Below are 16,561 nucleotides of genomic sequence, written 5' to 3'. Positions count from 1 at the left end.
CAATAAATGGTAGTAATTTTAGTAGTGTTATTAGTCATAATAAAATATACCCCCGTTATATGTCAAAGGCATAACGCAATTTTTCAAATCCTGTTTTTCAATGACCCTTTTTAATTAAAATATTTGTTTATAAACTATCAAATGCCGAAAAGAACAAAGAGAATCCACATGTACTTTGATATTTTTGATTCCATACCATGTAAATTCAAAAGGACAGTCCCCGATTATATACACATTCTTACGTAGCAAATCCTTGTTGCATATTTTATATAATATTCATTTATACTAAACAAAACCCAGCTACTATGTAAAAAAGGCCTTCTGCTATTTCTCAACTGTTGAAGACACATTACAAACTCCTCGAGGACAGGATGACATATGTCTATCCCTCTCATCTCCCTCTCTGGCTCTATCTTTGTCTCTCTCTCTCTCTCTTTAAAGCCCAACAGCATAAGTAGCATTTGATTTAATCAGGTTTCGTTCTGGCCATGATTGCACTATGCATTAAAACAACAACAACAAAATGAGAAATACAGAGTTCCAGGATTGTGGCTATCTTTTTAAATAAGAGTGTAAACAATTAAGAGGTATTTTGTCCAAATCTGGGAAATTTTATAACCAGGCACATTTACAACATTTGCCACGTTGACTAAAGCATTCCAAGTAAAGAAAGTTCCATTACAACAAATTTCCACTTAAGTGGTCTACCTGGTGATGATGATCACAGTCAGTTTGGTAAAATAACAAGATAAAGCCATTTTATAATGTGGTTCTCAAAGCTGGCTCATTAAATAGATAGGAAAAGTTCTATGGTCTCTTAGAAAATGTGCAATTAAGATATTAAAATGATAGTTAATCTTCCCGAATAACCAGAGAATAATATATTCACCAGAAAATATTACTTTGTGATGTTAAAAAAGCAACTGGCAAATGATTTTATTCAGATTTCTTATAGAACAGAACTTGGCCTCCAAAACCCAAAGTCTAAAGTAAAGCATCCAAAAAATCTGAAGGAAATAAGGAAACTCTTTGCTTTTCACGTGGTCTATAATTTTCTACAGATGTTTCATCCGTAAAGTTGGCAAGTACTTAAAATATTATGATTTTTAAAATAACAAGGGTATCATTCTCTAACGAATTCTGTTTAAAAAATGGTTAGCCACACAGGCATATTAATGTTATTGAAGTGAACTCTTATGAACATTCTTCCAACACATAAGCCAGAGGCAAATTTACACAGCCTAGCAGATCAGCCCCACCAGTGTTGAAAGAGAGTGCTGGCTTAACAGTGCTTGAAAGAGGAGTGATTTACAGAACTGATCGATCAGAGACCACTTTAAGAGGTCTTGTCTACTAACTCAAATGCTCATTTGGCAAAAGAAACAGAAATATGTATTTACAAAACAAGTCTGGAAGTTTCTTTGTAGGTCAAGAAAAATAAAGAGAAAGACTTAAATTTCATTTTTTGGAGCATTGTGGCTTGAGTACATACAATGTTGCTTATATTTTACAACCTAATAATTGGCATATACTCCCTTATATTTAAAACTCTTTCACATCTCTGCTTCTTATTTTAGGATATTCTTTTTTCTTTTTTTTTTTTTAAAGATTTTATTTATTCAGTTTTTTCCCCCCAAAGCCCCAGTAGATAGTTGTATGTCATAGGTTCACATCCTTCTAGTTGCTGTACGTGGGACTCGGCCTCACGTTGGACGGAGAAGTGGTGCCTCGGGGCGCTCCCGGGATCCGAACCCAGGCCGCCAGCATCAGAGCGCGCGCACTTAACCGCTAAGCCACGGAGCCGGCCCTAGGATATTCTTTAGAATGGCTTATAAATCATTTCATTTAAGGTTAATGTTAAAAACTGTTTCTTGAAAAATCTACAGTCGATGAAACATCAACACTCTCACAAAAACTGACAATTTTTAAAGATGATCTTTGTATATTTGTTTAAAAGCCAGCTGTCTGATTAGAAAGTCCTGTGTCAATCCAGTTAACTTGTAGTCCTAAGAAGTAGGAAGATTCAATAACTATTTCAAAACAAACGCTCCCTCCTGGAAGGGAGGAACAGCACACTCTCTAAAACATTACTTTTTCTATGTTGATGCTTTAGAAGTTGCAAGGTAGGAGTAAACGGGACTGTTTCCAGAGAAAACAGCAGTCACCTTGAATTATCTATATTATAAGCCCTACCATCCAATATTTCCTATTAGCAGAATAACACGCAGAATAAAACAGACTAATTTTCCATTATTATTTCTGTATTCTTATTTTCACAGGAAATGCAAAACTCTAAACTAGTGTCAAGGTGAGTATGAGATAAAAATATTATAACTTGTTTATGTACATTTTTATCAAATCCTCATTTAATTTCTATTTTGGATATGTTTGATAATGTACATTACAGGTTAGTACATAGATAAATATGCATTATTGAGCAAGTCAAGTAGACTGAAACTCAATTTTCATGATGCAACTGTCATTTCCATCTAAAATAAAATAGCAGAGTAAAAAGTGACTTTTAGAGACCACCTATTTAATTAAAAGAGTCATGTAAAAGTCAGTAAGTAAACATTTTTTAAAATTTTGATTCAATCATCTTGCACTAATTAGGCACTAAATTACTGATCTTTAGTGGAGCAATCTCAAGATCCTTAATCACTGAGACCTTAAGTTTAAGCACATACTTCAAGAATTATAATTAGGCAGCCATAAATAATTTGTAAGAAGGTATTTCAGTGGCGTTTTCCTTCCATGTAAATGTGTAACACTACCACTAACCACCAACCAAATAGTTATCTTTCTAAACAAGGAAGGAACATCCTAATCATACTATCCTAAAATATATATTAAAGTATGAGGCCAGCCCGGTGGCATAGTGGTTAAGTTCACGGGCTCCACATGAGCAGCCCAGGGTTCACGGGTTAGGATCCTGAGCGCAGACCTACGCACCGCTTATCAAGCCATGCTGTGGCAGGTGTCCCACATATAAAGTAGAGGAAGATGGGCATGGATGTTAGCCCAGGGCCAATCTTCTTCAGCAAAAAGAGGAGGACTGGCAACAGATGTTAGCTCAGGGCTCATTTTCCTCACCAAAAAAAAGAGTATTTTCAGATATCTTAAAACTACATAACTGATGCAGCTATTATTTATTTATTCATAATATCAAACACTGTGTTAAGTGCTCATCCATCTCCCAAGTTCACAAACTTTGTCCAACATTTCTAAATATAGAATTATGATTATTTTCATCATTTGTGTCAATCAAATTAGTGTGGAGTTTCCAAAGGGTATTTTATAAAAATAAAAATCAGAGCTGGAAAATGGTTTTCAACTTGCTCATACTTACCCTTAGTAAGGGTCCCCAGCTTTCCACTTTATTCTTTGTGAAGATGCTTAAGACTCTCTTATGTCATAGCATCTACCCAAGAAATTTCAATGTCTCCTCTGCACAGCTGCCAAGGTCCTATACAATTAAGCTTCACCATACATATTCATACCCTACATATGCACCCTACCATTCCTATCCATTTATATTGGCTGTGCAACCTTAGAAATTACATAATCCCTTGAGTCCTTAGTTTCTACCTTTGTAAAAGAGGATGATAACACTTTATTACCTAGCTCATAGGATTTTTGTGAGCATTAAGTGAGATCGTCATATGCACTCTAAATTTTTATTTTTGCAATATTATTATTGCTAACATGCAATGGCTTTTTTCATGCTGTCTACCCCATCACACTCTCTCACAAGACTGTTCTTATTTTCAGTGTATTCACATTGCAGTGATCCTTTTTGCTCAGTTCAACTCTCCCTCTTCCATGAAGTTTTTTTTTTTTTTTTTTTTTTTAAAGATTTTATTTATTTATTTTTTCCCCCCAAAGCCCCAGTAGATAGTTGTATGTCATAGCTGCACATCCTTCTAGTTGCTGTATGTGGGACGCGGCCTCAGCATGGCCGGAGAAGCAGCGCGTCGGTGCGAGCCCGGGATCCGAACCCGGGTCACCAGCAGTGGAGCACGCTCACTTAACCACCAAGCCACGGGGCTGGCCCCATGAAGTCTTATTCTACAAATCCCACCCACTCTGAACACTTAGATCTTTATCATCACAAAAACCCATATTATAACTAGAGACCAGTGAGTTGTCAAATTCCTTTATTAGTGATTGCATTAGCTTACAACTTCACTATAAAATTGGTGTTCCTCAAACAGTGCCCCTCAGAGAGTACCTGCATCAATCATGTAGAGTTTTCAAACATGGAGATTCCTGAATCCCATCCCAGACCTACTGAATCAGACTCTGGATACGAGCTCTAAGAATACTAATATTAACACTAGACTCAGATGATTCTATTGCACAGCAAAGTCTGAGAATCACTGTCAAAACTTGGTTCTCAACCTTTTATTTTGGTTCCTCGACCTGGGGGATACACCACTCTCCTCTCCCACCATCTGAAACACTCTTTTCTCCACCAACCCTCACCTCGGTCTTCAGGTAATAAGAATGAGCCTTCTCAACTCTAGAGAGAGCCTTGGCACCCCTGTGTAAGAACCATTTCACATCCTTCCACAATCCAGCCTAACTGGCGTAGTGCTGGTTAAGTTAGCACTTGATAAATAAATACTTCCTGGTCACCCGATATACTGCAGTCCTTCAACCACCTCTTCAGCAAGTCCGTTCAATCCATATTTGTTGAGCATCTACTAACCGTCAGCCATTGTGCTAGGCACCGAGGATAGACACAGACACTGTCCGTGCATTTGCACACCACGAAATCTCTGATCTTCCTTTATAGCTTACTTATCTATCACTTTTCTAAGATGCGTGTAGATTCACCTTAAAAGCTTCATTAATGTAATTGTTGCTATTGTGTTAGGACTGAAGTTATTTTATCCTCAATTGCCCAGACAATTACTTCTAAGTTAAGACCTCTTGGCAGGTAAGAGGGCAGTAGGTGCCAAATTATAGAACAAGGAAAATAAGACTTGGCAATAAAATGCCAATAGAATGTTAACAAAATGAGCACCAGGAAGAGCCAGTGACCTAAGACATCCCCATGTTTTTCCATCTAAACAGGGACAGAATAATACAAACCTACTTCTCTCCTTGTTTAATAAAATACATATTTTGCAAATAAAATCCACAACTAGAAGCAACTTACAAATCTTGTGCTTGTATCTTTTAAAAACTCATAATCATCTTCTTATTCCTCTTTTAACCATCTGTTTTCAAGTATTTTTATGTCACCCAAAATGTAAACTGATTTTGGAAAAACTGAGTAATATCAGGATAGAAACAGAGTGAAGAGTAACTGTGTAAACATGAGGCAAGTTGATATATAAAACTTTAAAAAATTTTTCCACTTATATGCTACTTAAATCCAGTTCTCTGTTTTGTATATGATTTTTATATTATTGTTAATAGTGCATAAGTAAAAGTAAATAATATGTTTATTTTCAAATAATCTACAGCTAGCATTGTGACTAATAATCTATAAAATGTATTTTAAAATCCTTTTTTCAAAAAAACACAGAATGAATAAAAAAGAAAACGTCAATATACCCATACGTTTGTAAGATCACAGGAAAGGGATGGAAAAATACACACCAGTTTAGAAGTGTGTATTTTTTTAATGAAAGCATAAAACCATAAAAATATTCATGGTCTCTCAAGTAAAAATGTAGACTATAAAATTCTCTCTGCAAAATAACCAAGTGCAATGTGTAAAATATGAATAATCAAATAGACAAGAACTAGAAGGTAATATAGGCAAATTAAAACACAGTCTTAATGAAGTGATGGGGATGTGGATAATTTTTGCCTTTGATGTTTGTTGGTATTTTAAAATTGGTTTTGTCACAATGTACCACAAACATAAACGAAAATGGCAATTAAGCACGAAATCCATTACTCAATCAGAAAATCTCCTTTTCTCTAGTTGCTTGGAGACAAAAGCACAACACCATTCGTTACACCAGTGGTTCTCACCTGGGGACAATTTCACCCTCGAGGACACATTTGGCAATTTCCAGAGACATTTTTGGTTTTCAGAACTGCATGGGTACCTCTGGCAGCCAGTAGGTAGAGGCCAGGGATGCTCTTAAACATCTTAAAATACACATGACAGCCTCCTCACAACACAGAACTATCTGTCCCAAGATGCCAATAGTGCTGAGGTTAGGAAACCTTGCTACAGAGTGCTTACAAAACATTGTCAGTGCCCTCTCCTAAGATTAAACCCCTACCCCTAAAGTAAAGAAAAGCAGTTACTCTGATTTACATTCTTATAGGAATTCCATGACCATTTTTTCGGGGGTGGTGGAGGGCACTGAAGCACACGTGACGCACTTCTAAAATACGAAACTTGAGATACTTCCCTCGGCCGCCTTCTCTTGCAGAGTAAGCCCATAGTCAGATCTTTGTTTCATACCACAGTCAAGCAAGTGCACTGTTCAGGGTACCCACAAAGCAATAGCAAAGGATTTGCCCTAAGAGTCAATCAAGAGAAATACATCTATAAACTGTCAATATCAAGTGGCATAGGTGTTTTAAAATAGATGAATAAGTCTTCTAGAGACATAATCTTTATAATAAGTCTCATTTATATTATGTAGGATGGAGGAAGGAAAGATAGGGAAAGGGAAGAAATAAACTCAACCACCTTTAAGAGAATTATTTGCAGGAGCAATTTATCAGAAATCACAAAAATGTGTTCTTGATGGAAAGAAGTTCAGTGGAAACTGAGGTCTTGGTAATAAAAGAAAAAAAGCGAAAGGGGGTGGTCTTTTCGCACAGTGCCTGCGCACAGCCTAAAACCACTGAGACAGTCTGCAGTTCTTGAACATATACCAGACAAGATTTCCTGACAATGATTGGCCTTAATGGTTCTCTGACAGATTCTGCTGGAGCAATAGGAAAATTATTAGACAAGCTAAACAGCACCCATTCACAATGAAATAAATTATGACACAAGCAATAACCTCGACTCTTCAAGATCTTATCTAAATCTTCCTTCATTGCTTGGTTTAAATTGTGCTCAATAAATGTAATATAAATAAATGTAATATATGTACAATAAATGTAATATAAATTTCTCAAGGATAGGGACCACATCTTATATTTAATATGCACTGAATAAAGTATCTACTTGAAAAAATCATTTTAATGAAATTAAGATTTTTTTTCACTGTGGAGAGGGTGAGGAGTAACAGTAACATCTTATGAAGGATTAGTTTATCTGATCCACCCACTGTTTCCAAAAAAACAAGAATAAAAACAAACAACAACTACACCAAAACAGGGTCCTCAAGGAATGGAAATGAATTTTTTAAATGAGCCCTTCTACATTTAAAATGCAGTATAACTGATAGCTAAGATTGAAGGATGTGAACTTAGTCATTGCTAGCTATGTGACCTTGATCAAGTCACTTAACCTCCCTGGCCTCAGGTTCCACTTTTCTAAATAGGTTGATAGTGGTCATCTCACTGTTTTTATAGGAGGATTGGATGAGATGCACATCAACACAACACCCACACAAGTTAAGGACTCAATAAGCAGTAGCTATAATTATTTCATAATATTAGTGTTATGATGAAGGTGGAAAATGTTGAGCACTATACAAGAGGAGGAGGACAGAGAAAACAGAAGGAAAAGAAGGAAAGAACATAACAGCTTGCTAAAATCGAGAAGGAGAGCTTCTAAGGATAATTTGTTTAGAATTAAGCCTGCCTGTGGTCACACCCCCTTCACCATGCTTCATGCTTCCTGGATATCCTTTTATGTGTCCTGAGTAACCTCACTTACCCATTCTCCACAGCAGCCAATTTAACCTCCTCTAATCTCAACAGAAAGTGTCTCCCACATCACAGAGAATGTAAAGGCCTTTAATCAAGCAGGTCTGTAGTTTCCTGTTCTGCCACCCTACCTCCCACTACGTATCTGCAACCTAACTCCCTTCTAAAGGATACTTCTCCAAATTATATATGGCTCCTTTTAGCAATTGCCCTCTCCCCACTTCACTTCAGATCCAAATTTTTCAAAAGTATAGTCTTCAACCATTAAAACTCCTCTTGCTACATTTTACCAATGAGCTACTGTTACTCTACTGGGAGACAAGTCTCAGACTTATTGCAATTGACCATGGTGGCAGCTGACCCTTTCCTTCTTTTTTAAACTCTCTTGTGCCTCAGCTTTGAGAACGTTATTATCTGCAGGTTCTCCTACTATCTCTCTGCTGCTTAGCTACTTATTCATCTTTGTGGACTCCTTTCCAGTGTTCCACCACTTAAATTATGTGCTCACCAGATTGCCATTTTTAGCTGTCTTCTCACTTTCCCTTTTTAATCTTATCCATTCATACAGTTATAAGTACCACTGATATGCTGACGATGTCTAAGTTCATCTCTCCAGTCATGACTTCTTACTCAGCTCTAGACCTATATTTTCTACTCGCCTACTGCTTATCTCCATTTGGAGATTCCATGTGTATAGAAAAGTCAACATGTCCCAAATGGAACTCATTGTCTGCCCACATGCCTCATCCCACCCCCTGACCTTAACAGCAACAAAGGACAATAAATGACACCATCAGAAACTTAGGATTCTCCAAGTACTGTCACTTCTACCTTGTAAATGTCCTGATTTTATATCTTCTCCTTTACATTCCCGTCTTAATTCATCAGTCCTCCCTGGATTTTTGCAGTGGGTTTTCATCTCATCTCCCAACCTTAGGTCTCACTCCACCCTCCACATTTCAGAAGCATCTTCCTGAAGTGTGAATCTATTCATGTGATTCTCCTATTGACATCCCTTCATGGGTCCCTGCAGCCTTCAGAACAAAATTTAAACTCTTCAGCAAGCCACAAAAATGCTCTTCCTAACTGACCACCACCTACGACCTCAATACCAACTCTTATCACCACCTCGCTCCCAATCCTATTCCCACTCCCAGCTATTTTAAGCTATTTGCAAATCTCTAACCCCACTTATTTTTCCTGTGCCTTATTCTCCTATATGCCATTCTTTCTGCTTGGAACACCTATCCACATACCTCTGACTACTATCTTCACCTATTAATTTCCATGTAATACCTCAGTATTCCATACTCCCAATGCGCCCTGTGTATTTCCTCTTCCAAAGCACTTAGGATCCTACATTGTGATTCTTTCTGCACTGGCTGATTTAAACAGTGAATGCCTAGAATTTGAGGCCTATGATTCTATGCTCTACTTCTCCACATATATGGTACAGTATCTAGCGAGTAATAACAGATTACTGCTATGAAAACAAACAGTTCACTCAAAATTTGTGGCATTCGCCAGGAGTCAAACACCTAACTACCATCATATATATAGACAAAAACCACATGGGGAAAGATATCATAACCTTGTCTATATGATTTTATAAACATGAATTAGGAAGACAGAATAAATATGTAACACATAAGGCAATTTGAAATACCAAATAACAAACAAGTGGTGAAATCAACAAGTGACAAAGGAAGCCATGGGAGATACAGACCACTGGGTACTCAACTGGCTGCTCAGAAAAAGTTTTAGGGAAAAGATAAGACTTATGCTAAGCATAAGTACAGCAGGAGTCTGCAGTATAATGAAGAACAGTGAGTACCTAGATACTAAATTACATGAGGTCAGGGGACAAGTCGGTCTTGTTCAGTGCTCTGTCCCCAAGGCCTAACACATGGCCAAATCATAGTAGCCGCTAAATACACATTTGTGTTGAATTGAATTTTCAAGTGTGCAGCTGGTGATGCAAGAAAACATCTGTTAAAAAAAAAAAGGCAGCACTTTTCTCCATTCGCCATTCCATAAAAAGGTAATTTGTGTTATGTGTTTACTAGAACTCTTTCCTCAAAAGTGAAATATTGCTTCACTCTTTGGTTGGCAAATGTGTTGTTTTAAGAGGGAGGAGAATCTGCTTTAAATGAAGAGAAAGCTATTTCGGTTCATAATCCTCACAGCCAATTTTGGATCTTAAAATGTACTTTTCATCAAAGAATCTTAACAAAAAGATTCTTGCCAATTTAACCAAGACATCTAAAAATATGTCATTCTAAAGCCAAGCTTTCTGCTCAGGAGCATTCTAATTGAGATCACGTTCTTCCAAAGATCTTCCATTGGGTCAACAGTCACCTGAACCACATAGCCCAGATACCATCATCACCTTCCTAAGAACTCACAACAGCACGCTATTTAGGAGTTCTGCATTTTCCTTACGAGTATACTGGATTTCCAAGTTTTCCTGGAATTTCTTTGTACCCAATGGAGCTATTACAACAAACCAAACAAGACACACATGTAACTTTGAGTTGGAAATCAACTTAACATGTCCTCTTGCATTTCAAACATAAGGAAACTGAGACCTAGTGATGTAAATTACTGATCCAAGTACACATAGGGCAGCAGCTGGAGTGGACAGTGGGTCTCTTGAGTGCTAGCCTGATACTCAGTCTTCTACACTAAGATATATTCATAAAACATCAATACTTTCACATATATCATTTTATTAATTCTGGTAGTCACCTAACATCAGTAAAATGGGACTATTCTCCTCCTTTAACCAGTGAGGAAATTGAGCCCAGTTTGGCTGTGAATTCCCTCAGGATGACCAAGCAGCAGAAGCAGAAGTAGCATTCAAGACTCCTGACTCAGTTCAGAGTCTTTCTCTCATTGTCATTTACCAGGAACACCACATTGACATAGGCCTTCTTCCTTTCAGTACTAAGGAGTCAGTGACAGTTTAAATGGTCTGATGCCTATCATTCTTCAAAAGATTTGCTACAATAAAAAGAAAGTTACAACTACCAGAAGTTGCACGTCACAAAGGATAATGAAACAGAAACACATGTATTAATCAATTTTGAGATTTCACTTAAATAATCAACCATTCTTTCAGAACTGAATCTGATCAAAAAATTCTAACTCTTTTAGACCTGTATAAGGAGCAGTATGCCACAAACATTTTCTTATTTTATTTAGACACCAATGATGGAATTTCTCATCTGTTGCTTCAAATCAAATAACCATATTTAAAACAAAATAACAATATACATCACAAAATTTTTTTGAAAGATTAAAGTCACTGTGATTGCTAGCTGAAATAAGTGTTAATTTTTCAACAAGTAAAAATGTGTCTGGACAAGTCCACATGTGTTAGCAGTAGGCTAAGAAAGGAAACTCGCATGGAATTTTTAGGTTCTAATCATTAATGCTGCAATACTGTCCTATTTACAACCTGACATTTGTTTTTGCACTTTCAACATCCCATGACTTTTCAGCAACGGTAAATAGCCTTAAGAGATGACACCTCGCCTTAGCTGGGTCTGTATTTTGACTAGCCGGTCTTGGCACTGTGTCCAGCTCAGCCACCTCTCCAAAATGCTGCATGCAGGTAAAAAATGAACAAAACTTAAGGAGGCGAAAAAAAAAAAAAAACTCTACTACTCGAAACAATTTTAGGATATAGTACATCCAAGTTCTTAACTAACCTATTGCAGCAACTTATCATCGCATCATCTCTTTGGATTCTAAATATTTCTTAATTTTTCCTCAAAGAAAAAAGTTTGTCATCCTCTACAGAGGGAAATGGTAAAATAAAACTTGGAAGGAAAAAAGAGCATAAATAAATCAAAATGCAAAAGAGGGGAGTTTAATTCAACCCCATGTAGGACACACAGAACCACACTTGACTTCTCTATTCCTTTGTTTTTAGCAACGCAATTTAGATTCAAGTACTTGGGACATAGGAGGTACCCACATTAGGACATTTTTTATTTTTATGGTAAAACTCAAAATATAAACTGATGAAAGACCTCTAAAATCCCATAAAAGTGAATATTTGCATATCTGAGAAATTCAATATTTTCCCAAAAAATAAATATTCTCTACCCACACATGGAACTTTCATAATGTATGGGAAATCTGTGGTTCTAAATCATTCAGTATTGTCTTTTGTCTGTTTATATCCTATATGATAAAAAATTTCCCAATAATTAGAATATAAGAAAATACATGTCATTAAAAGATACTGAAAGAGTTCAATATTCCCTGGAGTAGTCATAAGATGTTTCATAATCTTGCTATATCTCAGGATTATCACCTACCTTTGGACAGTGTATAGGGACTAGGCTGCTTATTTGAGCTTCCTTTTTACCTAAATTTGTGTCCTGATGGCTGGCTTAGAAGAGTTTTGCATAAAACCTTATACACTACACCCTCTTCTTTAATAGGGGGTTACATTTCTAGGCAGAACCATGCCATAACACAATCTTGAAATGTGCTGTGTGCTATCTGGATTGAAAGTAACACTGGCATCTTACATTCAGATGTGCCTTTCTAGAGGGCCTTTTCCAAAGGGAAAAACTTCAAAAACACAGGGTTAGAAAAGTCACTGGAGAAATGGCCCAAGTAAGTGGGGGTATCTGAGACACTTGTCGTTGTCTTGTGTCTGTAGTGCCCCAGCATGGGCAGCAGGGGGCGCTCCTGCATGAAGCAAACCCCCCACAAGTGTTTCCCCAGTCGGAAAACAGAGGCTTTTTCTCTTAGCACTTGCCCCCAGTCCAAAGAGGTAGCCACTAAGGAGTGCTGCTGCCCATAAGCTGTACACGCTTGGGACACATGGCGAATAACGTTGCAGAAGTGACTGGAGACACACGGGTCTGAGTCTGCCTTTTGAAAACAGGGTGGCTAATTTTTATTTTATTTATTTTAGTGGGCAGGAGGGGTTAAAAGAGGCTGCGAACAATTGGCGGGATGGGGGATGGGGGATGGGGGTTCTTGCCATCAGCTGTAAAGAGGCCATCTCGGAAAGCAACAAGTGGACGTCAGTATCCCAGGGACATTTATTCAGTCTCTTGGCTACAGTTTAGTTTGCAGGTTATATTCTCTGTGAAACGTCAAATCAAAACCACCCCTTTTCCTCTGACCCCACCCCAAACCCAGAAAATCACTTCATGAACCCAGTTTCCCATTGAACCTTAGGAAATGTGGCTTCTGCAAGGGGTCTCATGCTTGTGGCTGCGTTTTGCATGTGAATATGTGACGCGTTTTACTAGATCTATGCCAAGTCCCAAGTATCAGAACCAGGTTGGAAAAATCTTTGCAGACCAGATAAGAGCCAGCTCTGAAACCTCAAAACACAGTGGGTTCCAAAGCAAAATCCCCTGCCCTCATCTCCACTTCATACACTACTCACACACACTCCACCTCCACCGCCTGGCTCCTTCCTCCTCCCTGTGCCCCAGTGAAGGTCTGTGGAGACACAACCACAAACCTCAATACTCACCATATTGACTTCAGAAACCATATCAATGCTGGCGATGTCAATGTTCATTCCCACGGCCACTGGGGGACCTGCAAACCAAGATGGTCAGCCACGTGATTTCTCAGAACTTCATTCATTCTTAGCAAGAGTTGTCCCTGGTAATGGGACACTGCCCCAAATCCCTCCCCACTGCTCATCCTCAAATTCTCCAATTCCCTGCTCCTTTTTATAAAGGTGGCAGGCCCTCCTCTGGGAAATGCTCTATTGAATATGCACACACGTGTCCGGATGAGTGAGGGATTCCAGCTCTGTCTACATATGTAGATGTCTCAGCAGGAGAATACATACAACTCACAAAAGCACAGGAATCCTTCTACCCCAAGGGAATTTTGTATACTGCACTGAAACCCCCTCCTCCTCATTCTTTCCCACCACCCCCTTCTGTGTGCAGATTTTAACTCTTTGAGCTTTCTTAGAGTCTGAGGCAAAATTAAATGGGTGTATCAGCATATCTAAGGCTGCATCGAGAGAAGTCCCTGGCTCTTCTCCCCCCCTAACCTCCCTATCCTGCAAGCCCCCCAGGCTCCCTCCCTTCACTTGCCCGTGCAGGGAGGCTTCCACTACTGGATAATATTCTGATATCACCCACTTTAAACCATGGCCAGAACTCTTCCAAAGTAGGTGGGCACAAAGGGTTAATGCCACTTCTCAAACAATTGCCTACACAGCTTGTCCTCAAAAATGTTCATGATGGCCTTCAGTAAGCCAGGTTCTCTGGACACACCATTAACTAAACTTAAGAGGTTTGTATCTCAAGGAATCAAAGATAGTGAAGCAAAGGATTTAAACAGCGAAGCTGAAGGACAGCGGTCACCAATACACGCTAAGAGGGTCTCACTGAAAAATGATCAAGTGCTGGATAGTAACAAAGCAGCTTAAGTTTGGATCAGTTTCTCAGTCGGGTAACACAGAGACACACTCAGTACACCACATGCACCCACAATGAGGAAGAGGGAAGACAGCGCGCACAAGGCTCAAAAGACAGCTTGGGCTATAGCTGGACTGTTTCTTATTTCCAAGGCAACTCCATTACCTCCAAAATCTGGTCTCAAACGAATGTCATAGCCTTTCAGGAGTCTATCCACCGTCTCTTTAACCAGCGACATATTACTAGGGTCATTGACACTAAAGAAAAAAAAGACAATAAACAGGCATCAGTAAGGCAGCAGGCACAGCGTCTTCAGGCTCTATCTGATCCTCACTACAGATCCCTGCTCACAGAGGTATGCAGACAGAGCCCGTCAAAGTGAGAAACGGAAAAGAGAAACGCTGGGCACACTTACCTCTGCGCACAGACAGCGGCGATTATTAAGGGGAACGACCAAATCCCAAAGTAGCCCTTTTTCCGAACTCTCCACATCCCTTTAGTTTTTGATGGGATTGAGGGTTTCACTGAAGAGAGGAGATCCAACTTAGTCTGCCCAGTGCAGTAATTCTAATGTGAGGCGCATGCGCACGGCGTACCAAAACATCAAAGGGGCAGCGGCGGCTGCTTGGGACCGAGCAGATTTTCTTGTTCAGGGAAAAAAAAAAAAAAAATTAAAGGGGAAAAAGGAAGGACATATATATGTATAACATATACATATCTGAATAATATAGAAAAGTCACCCTACAGGAGCACCCAGGGTAAAATTTTTGTTGTCCTTTCGTTAAGACAAAAACAACTAGAGCGTCTGGTAAGTTTTGGCAGTTGCAGGAGGCAGTTTTGCACCTCGCAGGTTGTAGGTTGTGTGTGTGTGTGTGTGTGTGTGTGTGTGTGCTCTTAAATATGCAAAACCAGATTAGGAATTTAGGGGACAGCAAGTGTGGAGTGCGAGTGGAAGATGGGTGTCTGGGAGCCCACTTCTGGTCTCAGCAAGCAGACGGGGGAGAGTAGTTTGAACTTTATTTCCTTGGCAAATAGCATCCCCTGTCTGGGGCGAGATAGGTGCTGGAGGTGGGGGTTGAGCGGTGGAGGAGGGGAGCGGATGGTGGGAGTAGGAGTCCAAGGGGGAGGGAGGGAAGAAACCAATGGGAGGAGTGCTGAGCAATCCGTTGGATTTGGGGCGGGGTGGGGGGGGTGGAGAATAAGAAAGACACCCAAAAATAAAAAAGGAAGAAAGAAAAAGAAAAGAATAAAATAATGCCTGGTCTTTTCTAGGAGTCGAGGAGCAAGCTTTTCTTCACTACTCACGAGCGATTTCTTTCTTCTCCTCACCATTTGCCCCCTACTCCCAGAGAAGAAAACCTCGGGGTCCCGGTTTCTCGCGGTGTGACGTGCCCGACCCGCTAGTCCGGATTATTTATAGCAGGGGCGGGGGGCGGGGGGCGGGCGAGGGAGCAGAAAGGCAATGCTGTCTCCGGGTTTCGGTCTGATTCTGCATTGGGAAATTATTAGTAGGGAGGGTGGGGTTTGGACGAGGGAGTGATGGGACATGGGGGCGTAGGGAATGCGGGGGCGAGAAAGCTTGGGCGGCGACAAGGTACAGGAAGGGCAGGTGGCCGGTGGGACGCGCCTGGCGGGCCCCCCACGCCCCCTCAGAGCACGCGCACACGAGCGCACACGTGCAGGCTCACTCCCCCCGCCCCCCCCCCGGCCCGCCTTACCTCGCCGGCCTGCGCTCTCCTGCCACTCGGGCCGCGCGGAGCGGGCACCCCCGGGCCCTCTGCCCTAGCCGGGGAGGGCGGGTGGTGGGTAGGGACACCTGGCTATTCAGGGGCTGTGATTCGGGATGCGAAAAGCCAAAGCGGTCCCGAAAAGGCAGACAAAATGAGGAAGGGAGCCAGCGGCCGCCCGGGGACACCGCGTTCTCTCTCTCTTCGCGCCACCTCGTCCCCTCTCTCTTCGCGCCACCTCGTCCCCTCTATGTTTCCCGCGGCCGGGAAGGACTCGCACACCCCGAGGCTGCCTCCTTCCCTCCCGCCCGAGGCTCGGCCGGGCTTGCCACGGCCGCGGGGACAGGAGGAGGTAGCGAGCTCTTTGGGGGGTTGGAGAGGGAGGGAGATACTCAATTCACGGAAGAAATCTTCCCTCAGCTCGAGGGGAAGAGACGTGCCGCGGGCGCAGGGAGGTGCTGAGGGGCTGGGGGCTCGCGGCCGTCTGAAGCAGCCCGAGACCGGGGCGGATGACTCGGGGTACTCCCCAGCTTATCTTGAAACCCGGAGGAGGGAGGTAGGGTGGGTGCCCCGCTCCCCTTCCCCCATTCCTCTGTGAATAACTGGAGAAGTCAGAGCTCA

General features: G+C 40.7%; 1 protein-coding gene across 4 annotated transcripts in view; it reads right to left on the bottom strand.

Annotated features, from left to right (window-relative positions):
• GABRB2 (gamma-aminobutyric acid type A receptor subunit beta2) overlaps nt 1-16,118 on the bottom strand; it is a 242,336-nt gene extending 226,218 nt beyond the window's left edge. The window contains exons 1-4 of one of the 4 annotated variants that reach the window (XM_087429453.1): nt 15,932-16,118; nt 14,629-14,857; nt 14,379-14,470; nt 13,307-13,374 (exon numbers count right to left, since the gene is read on the bottom strand). In XM_087429453.1, coding sequence (XP_087285579.1) covers nt 13,307-13,374; nt 14,379-14,470; nt 14,629-14,705 — 237 coding nt within the window. In that variant the 5' untranslated portion in view covers nt 14,706-14,857; nt 15,932-16,118. Of the gene's footprint in view, nt 1-13,306; nt 13,375-14,378; nt 14,471-14,628; nt 14,858-15,518; nt 15,656-15,931 lie in introns of those variants that run through there. The other 3 variants (XM_004428561.3, XM_004428563.3, XM_087429454.1) reach the window with 3 other exon arrangements.
• Between the last annotated feature and the right edge of the window lie 443 nt (nt 16,119-16,561).

Source organism: Ceratotherium simum, chromosome 4 (genome assembly GCF_057802395.1).
Source record: "Ceratotherium simum simum isolate JZ-2026a chromosome 4, ASM5780239v1, whole genome shotgun sequence".
NCBI lineage: Eukaryota > Metazoa > Chordata > Mammalia > Perissodactyla > Rhinocerotidae > Ceratotherium > Ceratotherium simum.
Note: the sequence above shows the minus strand (reverse complement) of the source record. Positions and strands in the feature narration are given on the sequence as shown.